Genomic DNA, 13,397 nt, shown 5'->3' with positions numbered 1-13,397 from the left:
TCCCCGCTAAGCAGAGAGCCCAATGAGGGGATCCATCCCAGGACCCTGAGATCATGGCCTGAGTGAAGGCAGAGGCTTAACCCACTGGAGCCACCCAGGCGCCCCTACAGAACTCCTTTCAAACTAAGCCTGACTTTTGGACTTCCCTGTTCCTTTCTGCATGGTCCAATTTTAGCAAAATTCCCCATAAAAGAATTTAACCAGGATCCCCCATCCTTCATATCTGATCACCCTGATCTGCCTTCAGTAAGAATCCTGGAGGTTGGTTTAGCCAGAATCCAGCCAGAATCTTAGTCCTGATGTTTTCTCATAGTAATTCCCCATCCACTGACCCCGGCACCATGCTCTGTGGCTATAAATTCCCACCTGTCTCTGCTGTACTTGAAGTTGAGCCCAATCTCTCCGTCCACCACTACAAAATTCCATGGCACTGCTCCTAATACCTGTGAAGATCGTCCTCTACCCTTGAACAAAGTCTTCCTTACTGTGCATTAACAAGTGTTATTGAATATTTATTTCTTTAATGAGAGATAAATAACATACATCCACACAAAGACTTATACAAGAATGTTCATAATAGCCTTATTCATAATACCCAAAAAACTAGAAACAAACTACATGCCATCAATTTATGAACATAAAAGGCTGTTGATACATATTGCTAAATTGCTTTCCCTACCAGTTCTACAAAAGTGTAACTCCTACTTTTAATGAGAATGTCTACTTGAACTTTATTTCTAATTGTTTGTATCTTGATAGCCGCTTAAACATCTCTTTCACCTCTCCCATAGCCTTATGTACTCTCTTCTGTCTAAGCAGCACTTTGTAGCTCTTATGGCTCATAACATGTTTTTCTTCCATCACATATGTGGACAAATAGAAGTGTATCAGAAAACTCCCGGAGGACAAGAACAGCCTCATTTTTCTTCTATCTCCAAGCCTGCCGCCCAGTGCATATTTCATTCATTCACTCAATGAACATCTACTGAGTTCACAGAATGGAACAGTACCTGAGACAGTGCATTACGCATTCAAAACTCTTCCTGAACTCAACACTACTAGTTTCAGATCTCCTACGCCAGGAGGTCTCAGTTAACATTCATGCCCCATGTTTTAAATACCCCAGATTGGGACTTTATCATTTCTTGGTGTGCTAATCCGGAAACAAAAGCTCTGAAGTTTAGCCTTTTAATGTTTTGTCTATGTAAACGCCTCTCCTTTGCCCCTGCTAATTCCTTAACATGCACCCCAGCGCCACGTTTTGGGGGACTTCAAATGAGGATAGTAAAATCTAAGCAGCCTGGCGGTGCAGGGACTTTCCTGGGGACTCTGAAGGGCGCCGGTGGCAGCAAATCGTGGCAGCCAGGAAGGCATCACAGATCAGGGAGCCCCCGCAGCCTCCACTCCACTGAGCGGGTCCCAAGCTCGCGCAGGACCCGCGCTCGCTTCTCTCGCTGGGCCTAGGGTCGAGCCCCGCCCACCTGGCCCCGCCCATACAGGCCCCGCCCCATACAGGCCCCGCCCCCGCCTGGCCCCGCCCCGGCGCGCGCCCTGACCCCGCCCTCCTGGCAGGAAAGGGCGGGCCCGGCGCCACCCTCCACGCAGCCCCTGGTGAGGACTCGGGCCGGCGCGGCACGCGAGCGGGATGAGCGCGCGCCCGGGCCTGTGACCGCCGTGGCGATGGACTGCGGCTTCGTAGCGGGCGGGAGACCGAAGCGCCCGCCGGGCCGCCGGCGGCTTGTGCTCTTCCTGCCTTCAGGCGGCTGCGGAAGCCCGGGCGGCCGCGGCGTCCCGGCGCGCTACTGCCTGTCTGCGCTGTCCGTGGGTCTGGGGGCGCTGAAGCCTCGCGCCCCGGCGGCCCCCCGCGGCGCGTCACGTGCCTCCCCGCTGCTCCTCCTCCTGCTTGTGCCCTCCCCGCGCCTGGCCACCGTTGCCCCGCGCCGGCCCCTTGCGGACAGGGAGCGCTCGCGCCTGGGGCCCTCTGTCCCCGCGGCTGGCCGCGGCGGCGCGGGAAGGTGCCTGCGGGGCCTCGCCCCGGGCGTCGCCTGGGCCGCCGGCGCCCTCCACCTGTGCCGCGGCCGACTGGCCGCCCTCACTTCGTCCAGGAGAGGTGAGGGCCGCGCGGCCGGGGCAGCAGGGGGCTCGTCTCGCCGGGCAGGGGGCGGGACCAGCTTTGGCTTTGACCTTCCGGGCAGGACGGGACGGGGAGGCTCGGCGACCCAGAGGTCGGATGAGCCGAGGTCGCCGCGCTTCTCCGGGCGTGGGACGAAGGTCTGTCTGCCCCCGCCCTGGTGACCCGGAGTCCGGGGCACAAGGTGTGTTGGCTGCGGTTGGCGGGGATGCCGGGAGGGCCGTGCGCGCTGAGCAGGGAGCTGGTGCTCGCCGGCGGGTGGAGCCGCCGGATGGGCGCCGGTGACGCATCCCTCGTGTCGCCACTCGGGTGCGGGCGACTGCGGGAGATTCTGCGAGATTGGGGAGCGAAGCTCTGGGAACTGCAGTTTCACTTCCGACTGTCGTGGATTTATTAACTCAATGAACACTAGTTGCCTGTTATGCGCTTGGCTGGCGCTTTTCTGGGTACTTGGGAAAAATGAGAAAAGTCTGGGACCTTCACTCTAGTACCGGAGATGATGTAGATAGCTACAATTTATGTGTACGCATATAATTTACATATGATTGCGTACGGAAGTGAAAAATACCTTAGGGGAAAAATGGAGGTGGTAAGGCTTAGGAAGTGAAGTGGGCCTCCTGCAATGAGCTTAAATGGGGTTATCAGAGTAATTTATATTGAGAAGGTGGCATTTGGTTAAATACTTGAAAGAGGTGAGAGCAGTCACAGCCTTTTATAGAGATGAGGAAGTCTGAAACAGGCTATTTTACTAAATAGCAAATTGTTGATGAAAATATCATTTGGGGTAATCTTTACTAGCAAAGGGCAAAAATACCACTTTGGGTGATCTATCATATCAGTCCATAGTCATCAGTAACCACACTGATGGCTCCCCTCCATCTTTTTCTTAAGAGAAAAGCCCAGTAAATGTTGACTGTTCTGTTTTTTTTTTAAGAAATTTTTCCCTCGTGTCTTTTTTTTTTTTTTTTTAAAGATTTTATTTGTTTATTTGACAGAGAGATCACAAGTAGGGAGAGAGGCAGGCAGAGAGAGAGGAGGATGCAGGATCCCTGCTGAGCAGAGAGCCTGATTCGGCGCTTGATCCCAGGACCCTGAGATCATGACCTGAGCCAAAGGCAGAGGCTTAACCCACTGAGCCACCCAGGCGCCCTCTTGACAATTTCTAAAGTATAAAAATATCCACATCTGGGGAAAGACTGGAAGGACAAAAAAGTGAAGGAAGGAAGCTTTACATACAAAGTGGGAATGAGTGGTGAACTCTGTCAGTGTTCTGCAGTAATTAGGAGTTAGAGATGACTTTGATCTTTATTTCAGTACTGTCTTTTGTTGCTCTTTTTTTTTTAATAAGCTCGTGACTTTTGATTTATTTTTATCTCCTCATTCAATACTGTGGGGCAAAAGGGGAAGCGTTCTCATGAGTTTTCTGATTTTGTCAGGAAGGTGGTACTTATTGAATTAGGCTCAGAGGATCTCATTTCTTCAGAGAGTGAGGATGGATGCATAAATATGGGGAAACAGCCAAGACACAGTTAAGGAGCAACCATCAGCAACTGAGTTTTGTTTCTTTACTTTCAGCCTAGTGATTTGTTCGGTGCCGCGGTTCTCAGTAGGGCTACTGAGACTTAAGGATGTTGTGAGTAGTAAGTTTGTACTTGGTTTCCTCCTCCGTTCAGGCCTAACTCCCGGCTGCTTTTGTGTGTGTGTGTGTGTGTTTTTTTGGTTTTTTTTTTATATTTTATTTATTTATTTGACAGAGATCACAAGTAGGCAGAGAGGCAGACAGAGAGAGAGAGAGAGAAAGAGAAGCAGGCTCTTGGCTGAGCAAAGAGCCCGATGCGGGACTCGATCCCAGGACCCTGAGATCATGACCTGAGCCGAAGGCAGCGGCTTAACCCACTGAGCCACCCAGGCGCCCCTTGTGTGTGTGTGTTTTAATATATCCTTTTGATATTCTGAAGGTCCCTCCAAGGGAGAATTACGCATTGCACTTTAAATTCCATTTACTTGCTTCCTGGTTATTAGTGGGAATTCATAGTTCTTGGGCCTCATTTTGTTGTGACAATAAAGGAGGAAAAATGAGTCAGAGGTATTCTAAATGCCAAGAGTATTGCTCCTCCTCAGGCTTCACCCTTTGACAGAAGGCAAGATGGCATTCAGCTTCCATCAGTGGTGGTTGGCCTGCCAAGTGAGAAGGGGCCAGACCTTTTCAACACTTTTCAGATGACAGTACATAGTTTGTTGAAGTAAGCTTACAGTTTAAATGAATTCCAGTTGTTGTTTTATTTTTCTTTTATTTGACAGAGAGAGCACAAGTAGGCAGAGCGGGAGGGAGGAGAAGCAGGCTCTCCACTGAACAGGGAGCCCCATGGAGGGCTCCATCCCGGAACCCTGGGATCATGACCTGAGCCAAAGGCAGCTGCTTAACCGACTAAGCCACCCAGGTGCCCCTAATTCCAGTTGTTTTGAACAAGAAAAAAATCTGCAGCATCTAAATTGGAATTAGCTCTTGCTTAGAAAGTACTCATGATTGTTTATTTTTGGGATGTGTGTGTGTGAGAGAGAGAGGGAGATGTTTTAAGTCACACAGTTGACTAATTTGGTACTAGAAAAATCCCATCACTCTTCACCAGCCAGTTCTAGACTCAAATTGTTTTCAAGCTTCCTGACCAATGGGACAGTTGAGCACAGTTTAAATATGGGTGGGTTGGCCTCTGGAGGGCCCCTTGAGAGATTCGTTCGTTCATTCATTCATCACTGCTGTTTCTCAAGCTCGGTCTGTTCTGTCATCAGGCAGTCATTGGGGGTCTCTTCTCCTGGAGGCCAGTTTTGTCTTAGACTGGGGTTAATGAAAGAAAAAAAGAGGGACAAATGAAAAAAGAGGGACCAGATTTAACTGAGTTATTTTAGGTACAAAGAGAAGGTCGTAGGTGAAGAGGTGAAAGGGGATGATTGCAAATTTTCTTTCTAGACAGTCTCACGATCCAGATCAGAGAGGTCTCTTACACAATTATTTCTGGCCTGCACTTGGCCAGGCCTTCTGCTAGATGCTACTAATGTGAAAATGACTAAGACTGGCTGCTCTTGGGATGTTTGGACCTAGTAGATGATACAGATGTGGAAACAGTGTGGTGAGTGCTGTGATAGAGGTGGCTGGGCTGGGCTGGGCTGAGAACACAGATAAGGAGCAATCAAGGCTGCCCTCTGACCTGGGTGGAACTAGCAGATGGAACCACACAGTGTAGCACAATTCCCTACCCAGAGCATAATGTTTACTTAGCAGATTGCAAAATTAAATGAAGAGGGGTTGAAATGATGCTAAAATTTGCCAGTTGAAAAAGGGGGTCAAGCCAGACATCAGGATAGAGTACCAAGATATACAAGTACACAGAGTACCAAGATATACAAGTACACAAGGACACAGAATAATTTAGGTGTCAAGAAAGAAAGATGAAAGGGTAGGTGTAGGCTAAGTTAGGACAGGCTTTGTATTTGTGTGCCTTGCCAAGGACCTGATACTGTAGGCTAGTGTTTCCCTAAATGTAAGGGCCTTTTTTTTTTTTTTTTTTTAAAGATTTTATGTATTTATTTGATGGAGAGAGACACAGCAAGAGAGGGAACACAAGCAGGGGAAGTGGGAGAGGGAGAAGCAGGCCTCCTGCTGAGAAGGGAGCCCTATGCAGGGCTCAATCCCAGGACCCTGGAATCATGACCCAAGCCAAAGGCAGATAGATGCTTAACGACTGAGCCATCCAGGCACCCCCCCCCCGCTTTTTTTTAAAAAACGATTAAACTCACACATTCATCTAGCAGTTGTTGCATTTTACATTTTGCCAGTCTGCAAACAGTGCTTGGTACAAAATGATTGGATTTCTTGCACTTGACGCTGACTGTGACCCTCTTTCCAAGGCGGGAACCATTGCTCTAGGCTTCTAGACAAACATCCGATCTGTAGGGTTCTGTCCATGTCATGTTTTTGCTTACATGCAATTTCCTTTAGAGTGTTTAGAGGTGAAGGATTGACAGTAGGAGCTGATTAGCTGCAGTAGCTTTCTGGTCACTTAGGGGATTTATCTCAGACTTTTAAACTTCGAGTTAGTAGTGACTGTTTAGTAGTCACTATTACTTCTTTTACCACTCTTCTACAAATCTGGCGCCATAGAAAAGTAAAGACAGACATGTAGTAAAATTTTCATGTAGCTATGTTTATTACATTTAAATGAAAGTTTTTTAATTTTATATTGCCCATCTCTTTTTTTTTCTTCTGCGGTCAAAATGTCTTTTATAATATGATTGTAAGAATAAGGAGCTATTGTGTTTAATTGTCCTTTCTGGATAGAATTACTAGTTGGCACTGCAACTGATACATATTTTTTAAACTATTTTTATGGTTCATGAAATACAAAAGCCAGAGAACCATTACCATGCTACCGTCTTCAAATGAGCACCTTGAAACAAGTTTACAAGATGAGTTGGATCTGTGGCTAAATGCACAGAAATTCATAAGAAAGGTTAACATACAAATTATTAGAATGCATCCCTCTAAAGATAGGATTTTGTAGAGACATCACAAAGATAACTATTGACAATACCTCTTATGAATAAAGACAAAAATCCTCAACAAAATACTCAGCAAATCAAATCCAGCTATATGTAAAAAAGGAGTATACATCATGACTGAAGGGAATTCTATCCCAGGAACAACAGGTTCATTTAACATCTGAAAATCAATTCCTGTACTGCACCATATTTAAAAAAACAGAAGAAGAAAAAAAAACCATGTGATCATCTCAGAAGACAAAGAAAAGGAATTTGGCAAAATTCAGCACCCTTCATGATAAAAAACACTTGGCAAGTTAGGAATGGAAGGAGCTTCCTCACTAATAAAGGGCATCTGTGAAACACCCATAGCTAACATCATACTTAATAGTGAAGGATGAAAGTTTTCCCTCCAAAGGTCGGGAGCAAGATGTCTGCCATCACCAGCCATGCAACATTGTACTAGAAGTTCTAACAAGTGGAAGACCATGAAAAGGAGGAAATGAAACTATCATTGTTCACAGATGACATGACCCTGTAAGAAAAATCTAAGGAATTCACTAAAAAACCACTAATTAACAAGTTCAGGAAGATTGCAGGATATAAGATCAACATAAAAAATATAACAAAAATCAGTTGCATTACTCTACACTAGAATGAATAATCTAAAAAATAATTACCTTTATAGTAGCATCAAAAAGAGTAAAGTACTTAGGGACAAATTTAACAAAAAACACACAAAACTTATAGGATTGACCCTTGAACAGCACAGGGCTTACAAGTGCCAACTCCCACACAGTTGAAAATCTGTATATAACTTCTGACTTCCCCCAAATTTAACTACTAATAGCTTACTGTTGGCCAGAAGCTTTACCATAACAGACAGTCAATTAACACATTTTATATATCACATGTGTTGTATTCTGTATTCTTAGAATAGTGTAAGCTAGAGAAAAGAAAATTTTAAGAAAATCAAAGAAGAGGAAATACAGTATGGGAAAAAAAAAATCTGTGTATAAGTGGACCCATGTGGTCTAAACCTGTGTTCCAAGGGTCAGCTATAGTGTGAAATCTACATAACACCATTAAAGAAATTAAAGAGCTAAAGAAGTGGAAAAACATCCTATGTTCATGGATTAGAAGACTTTGTACTCCACCAAATTGATCTACAGACTTAAAAAAAAGGAAATTGATAAGCTGATGCTAAAGTACATAAGGAAATGCAATGGCCAGTGCAATCTTGAAAAAGAACAAAACTCGATATAAAAACTTACCACAGTGCTATAAGTCATCAAGAAAATGTGTCACTGGCATAGGACAGATATAAATCAGTGGCATAGAGTGGAGAACCCAGAGAAGATTTACTGTCAACTAGTTTTTGACAAGTTCCAAGATAATGCTGAAACAACTGGATTTCCACATGCAGAAGAAGTCAAAGCCTCATCTCACGCCACATAAAAGTTAACTCAAATGGACCAGAGACATACATATGTAAGTGCTGAAACTGTGAAATTCTTAGAAAAAAAAAATGGTGTAAATCTTTGTGTTCTGGAATTAGCCAGTAGTTTCTTAGATATGACACCAAAAGCACAAGAACAAAAATAAGTTGGACTTCATTAAAATTAAAAACTATTGTGTTTTGAAAGGCACCATCAAGAAAGTGAAAGCCAGCCCACAGAATGGGAGAGAATATTCATAAAGTATATATACAGTAAGGAACTTGTATCTAAAATGTATAAAGAAGGGCACCTGGGTGGCTCAGTCAGTTAGGCATCTGCCTTCTGCTCAGGTCATGATCCTGGAGTGGCTCAGCGATGTATCTGCTGCTCCATCTGACCCTGCCCCTTCTCGTGCTTTCTCTCTTATGCTCTCTCTCAAATAAATGAATAAAATCTTCAAAAATAAATAAAATGTATATATGTCTTTAGATTTTTATTTATTTATTTGAGAGTGAGCATGCGCACAAGAGAGAGAGCACCAGAAACTACCAACTAGGGGAGGGGCAGGGAAGCCGAGTCCCCGCTGAGCAGGGAGCCTGACACAGGACTCCATCCCAGGGCTCCGGGATCATAACCTGAGCCGAAGTCAGACGCTCAACCAACTGAGCCACCCAGATGCCCCTAAAATTGTATAAAGAGTTCTTAATGACCAACTCAATCACAGAAAGATAACCCAATTTTTTTTAAAGATTTATTTATTAGAGCATGAGCGGGAAGAGCAGAGAGAGGGAGAGAGAATCTCAAACAGACTCTGCACTGAGCTTGGAGCCTGATTTGGCGCTCAGCCTTACAGCCCTGAGGTCACTACCTGAGCTGAAACCAAGAGTTGGTCACTTAACCAACTGCCACCCAGGCACCCCAAGAGATAACCCAATTTTCTAAATGGCCAAAGGGTCTGAATAGATGTTTCTCCAGAGATAGACAAATGGCCAATAAGCAATGAAAAGATACTCAACATCATTAAGCATCAAGGAAGTACAAGTCAAAACTGCTATTCCCATGTTTATTGCAGCATTATTTACAATAGCCAGATTATGGAAGCAGCCCAAGTGTCCACTTATGGATGGATAAAGAGGTGATGTGTATATATATAGATATAGATATACAGATACAGATACACATATAAAAAAATCTATATATGTAATAGACTATTAGTCAGTGATAGAAAAGAATGAAATCTTACCATTTGCAATGATGTGGTAGAGTTGGAGGGTATTATCCTAAGCAAAATAAGTCAGAGAAAGACACATACTGTAAAATTTCACTCATATGTGGGATTTAAGAAACAAATGAACAAAGGAAGAAATGAGAGACAAGCCAAGAAACACTTTCAATTATAGAGAACAAATAAATAAGTAAATACCATAGTTGAAGAGACATCTAAAAAATAAAAATAAATTGCCGTGGGATACCACTTTATACCCACTAGGATGGTTATAATAAAAAAGACAGACAATAACAAGTGTTGATAATGTAGAGAAATTGGAACCCTCAGACACTGCTGTTGGGAATGAAAAATGGTGTAGCCACTTTGGAAAATAATCTGGCATAACCTCATAAGGCTAAACACAGTCACTGTGTGATGTAACAATTCATTTTCTGGGTATATACCCAAGAGAACTGAAAACTTGCTCACACAGAATCTCATACACAGATGTTCCCAACAGCATTGTTCATAGCAGCCAAGTAGAAACAACTCCATAGGTAAGAAGAAATTGGTATATTCCTAAAACAATGTGATTCAGCAATAAAAAGATACAAAGTGCACATTAATTATAAGGTAGATGTACCTTGAAAACCTCACCTAAGTGAAAAAAAAACACACAACACCACATCCCTTATTCTATTCATATGTGATGCCCGGAGTAGGCAAGTCCATAAAGATAGTAGGTAAGGAGTTGCCTGGGTTTGAGGGAGTTGGGAGATTGGGGCATGATAGCTAAAGGGTATAGGGTTTCTTTTTGGGATGAAGAAGATGTTCTAGAGGATTGTGCAGAAGGTGGCAGAACTCTTTAGTAAAGATAAAATTGAACACTTGAAATGGGCAAATTGTATGGTATGTGAATTTTCATCTCAGTAAAGCCCCAGCCAGGTGGGCTTTTGAGGTATGCCATATTCTTCCATGGCTTTTGTTTACTATCATCCTGTTTGAGCCTAATTGTTCTTCACATTCTAGAGCTAAGCCTCTCGGCTGGGAGCCTGCAATTGGAGCACAGGAGAGATCTGGAGCACAAAAGGCGAGATTTCACCTCTTGCGGGAACAAGAAGCTCTACTTTGACACCCATGCCTTAGTGTGTTTACTGGAAGAAAATGGTAATCCTTTCGTGGGTCACTTAGGGCCACGGAAAAACACTAAATGATAAGTTCTCCTGATCTTATCTAACTTCTATTTCTCTTTGACATTTAAGTCTACAGATGATCTTTTGGTCAATCTCCGTTTTTTTTAAGTTCTTTTTTTTTTTTTTTTTTTTTTTTAAGATCTTATCTATTTATTTGACAGAGGAAAGAGAGAGAGATCACAAGTGGGCAGAGAGGCAGGCAAAGAGAGGGGGGAGCAGGCTCCCCGCTGAGCAGAGAGCCCAATGTGGAGCTCGATCCCAGGACCCTGGGATCACAACCCGGGCCGAAGGCAGAGGCTTTAACCCACTGAGCCACGAAGGCACCCCAAGGGTTCATATTTTTTAAGGACATTTTGCTTCCGCTAGACCAGTTGAGACTTCTTGTATACGTTTTCTCTTTGTCCCTAAGAAATTCTTGTATACGTTGTCTCTTTGTCCCTGAGAAGCGTATTTTTACATCTCTGTGGAGGTAGAGTGTTATAGATAACAAGTTAGACACAAGTTAGCAAAACTCAGGAATGTTTCCTAGGACACTTGCTTGATGCACAAAAGTGGTAGTTTTGTTACTGGGCGTGTTGTGTGCTTTTAAAATTGTTATGAAATTAAAATGTTGCTGAGCAGCCATTGCTAATTTCAACTTGTAGGGTTTTTTTAATAGTTCAACTAATATTTTCTTTATCACTATTAATGCAAAAGATGCTCTAACATGTATGACGTTTATTGAAAGTGGATTCAGTGCATAGATAACATTCTCTTTGAATCTTCTCTAGACAGACCAGTTCTAATTCTCTGTATTGTGAGTCTTCACGACGCTCTAGATCTTGCCCCAGTTGTACGTGTTCATATCTGCAGAGCTGCTCTCCGGAGCTGGGCTTTACTCGCCAGGGCCAAGCAGGTGGCATGAGCTCTGTGCTCACCTGGGGAGTTAGAAGCTCTGGGTTCAAGCTCCGCCAGGGCCCAGCTGCAAAGCGGGGCAGTTCTCTCATCCTTCCCAGTTTCTTTTTTCTTTTTTTTAGATTCTATTTATTTATTTGAGACAAAGATAAAATGCACTAGCAGGGGAGAAGCAGAGGGAGAAGCAGACTCCCTGCTGAGTGGGGAGCCCACTGCAGGGTCGATCCCGGGACTCTGAGATCACGGACCTGAACTGAAGGCAGACACTTAACTGACTCAGCCACCCAGGTGTCCCCATCCTTCCCGGTCTCTATCTCCTCATCTCATTAGCAGTGTGGGCTCAGTAAAAATTCCAAAGGGTCCTTTGAGTATTAAAGGAAATACACCTGAGTACACTTCAGAAAAACTCTTAAGTACCATATCATAATCTTCATTGCTTTCCTTCTCAACTTGAAACATTAGGCCTTTTTTCACTAAAACTTCTTTCGGTTCAGAATTTAGAAAAGTAGAATGGAAAAGAGAGACATCAGAAATTATGTGGATAAGCAGAAGTCTTCCTGCTTTTTCCTTTTTTCTGTGGCTCTAATGTTCTTGCATTCAAAGTAACCCATTGTAAAAAGCCATATTGGAGAGAATGGAGGTGTTTCTCTACACACTGGGGTTTGATGAGAGTAAGGGAGCATCATAAATCTTGTTAAATGGCAAGGTAGCAGCAGTGGGCTCGAGGTGGCCACAGATCTTTCTCCTGTTAACAGGTGGGGTTTATTTCTCCTCCCCCACCAAAAAAGTCTATTTATTTACTTTTGATAAATAAAAATTGTTCACCTTTAAAGTGTGATGTTTTGATAGATGTACTTCCTGCTTTTCTTCATTTCAAACCTTGACACATGAATTTTGGGGTATCTCAAGACTGGTGTTATGGGGACCCTGCCAAGATGTAGGGCACGAGGCCTGTTAGACGAATGATGGATATTTAAGATGCTATAGGGGAGGGCCAGAAGGACCTGTCCAGGAGCACTCCCACCTTCCATCCTTACCTTCTCCAGAGCTGCATCTCCTGCTTCACAAAACTTTCTGTGTGTGTATAATCTCTCTAACCCTGATGGTGTCTTGTTCTGTCATTCCTACAGAACATTATTTTTCTTTTAAAGATTTTATTGATTTATTTGACAGACAGAATCACAAGTAGGCAGAGAGGCAGGCGGAGAGAGAGGAGGAAGCAGGCTCCCTGCTCAGTCCCAGTACTCTGGGATCATGACCTGAGCCGAAGACAGGGGCTTTAACCCACTGAGCCACCCAGGTGCCCCTTACAGAACATTATTTTATATCTGGTAACCCAGTAGGTTTTCAGACCTAACTTCTGCTTTTTCTTATCCCTTTCTCCTCCCATAGGTGGTTATAAATTACAAGGCTGTGGAGTATATTAGCAGCATAAGTTCTCTGCTGGTCTCTTTCTTTTCTTCATAATTGCCAAACCTAACTATGTTTAGCTATGAGCACTTTTTCAAAAGTTTTAAAAATTATATTTTCATTTTCAAAAAATGTAGGCATAAAAGAAACAGGAAAATACTCTGAATCCCAATACCCCAGAGCAAGCCAATGTAACATTTTGGTGGGTAACCTTTTGGATGATTTTTCTAGATGTACATGACCCACATGTTGAAAATCAAAGGACTTTGAATAAATGAAGGGAATAGGTCTTTGGAGGTCTTTTTGTCTCTTTCAAATCTCTTTGTTTCTTATAGTTGGGGGCTACGTGGGTGGCGCAGTCCCTTAGGACCCTTGATTTTGGCTCAGGTTAGGATCTCCGTGCTCAGAGCTGGAGATCTTGGCTTCGAGCTCAGCAGGGAGTCTCTTTGAGATTCTCTCTCCCCTCGCCTGCCCTCCCCCTTCCCACTCCTGTATGTGAGCAAGCACGTCTGCACTCACACTCAATAAAATAAAAAAAAATTATAGTCAGGGCACCTGGGTGGCTTAGTCGATTAAGCCTCTGCCTT

General features: G+C 43.8%; 1 protein-coding gene across 1 annotated transcript in view; it reads left to right on the top strand.

The window, feature by feature from the left end:
- The first annotated feature begins 1,624 nt into the window (after positions 1-1,624).
- LOC111156736 (mitochondrial calcium uniporter regulator 1) overlaps positions 1,625-13,397 on the top strand; it is a 28,398-nt gene continuing 16,625 nt past the window's right edge. Inside the window, exons 1-2 of the mRNA XM_022517791.1 lie at positions 1,625-2,110; positions 10,343-10,480. Of these exons, the coding sequence (XP_022373499.1) occupies positions 1,681-2,110; positions 10,343-10,480 (568 nt within the window). The 5' untranslated portion in view covers positions 1,625-1,680. The remainder of the gene's footprint in view (positions 2,111-10,342; positions 10,481-13,397) is intronic.

Source organism: Enhydra lutris, unplaced genomic scaffold (assembly GCF_002288905.1).
Source record: "Enhydra lutris kenyoni isolate GAN:26980312 unplaced genomic scaffold, ASM228890v2 scaffoldscaffold48, whole genome shotgun sequence".
NCBI classification, from domain to species: domain Eukaryota; kingdom Metazoa; phylum Chordata; class Mammalia; order Carnivora; family Mustelidae; genus Enhydra; species Enhydra lutris.
Note: the sequence above shows the minus strand (reverse complement) of the source record. Positions and strands in the feature narration are given on the sequence as shown.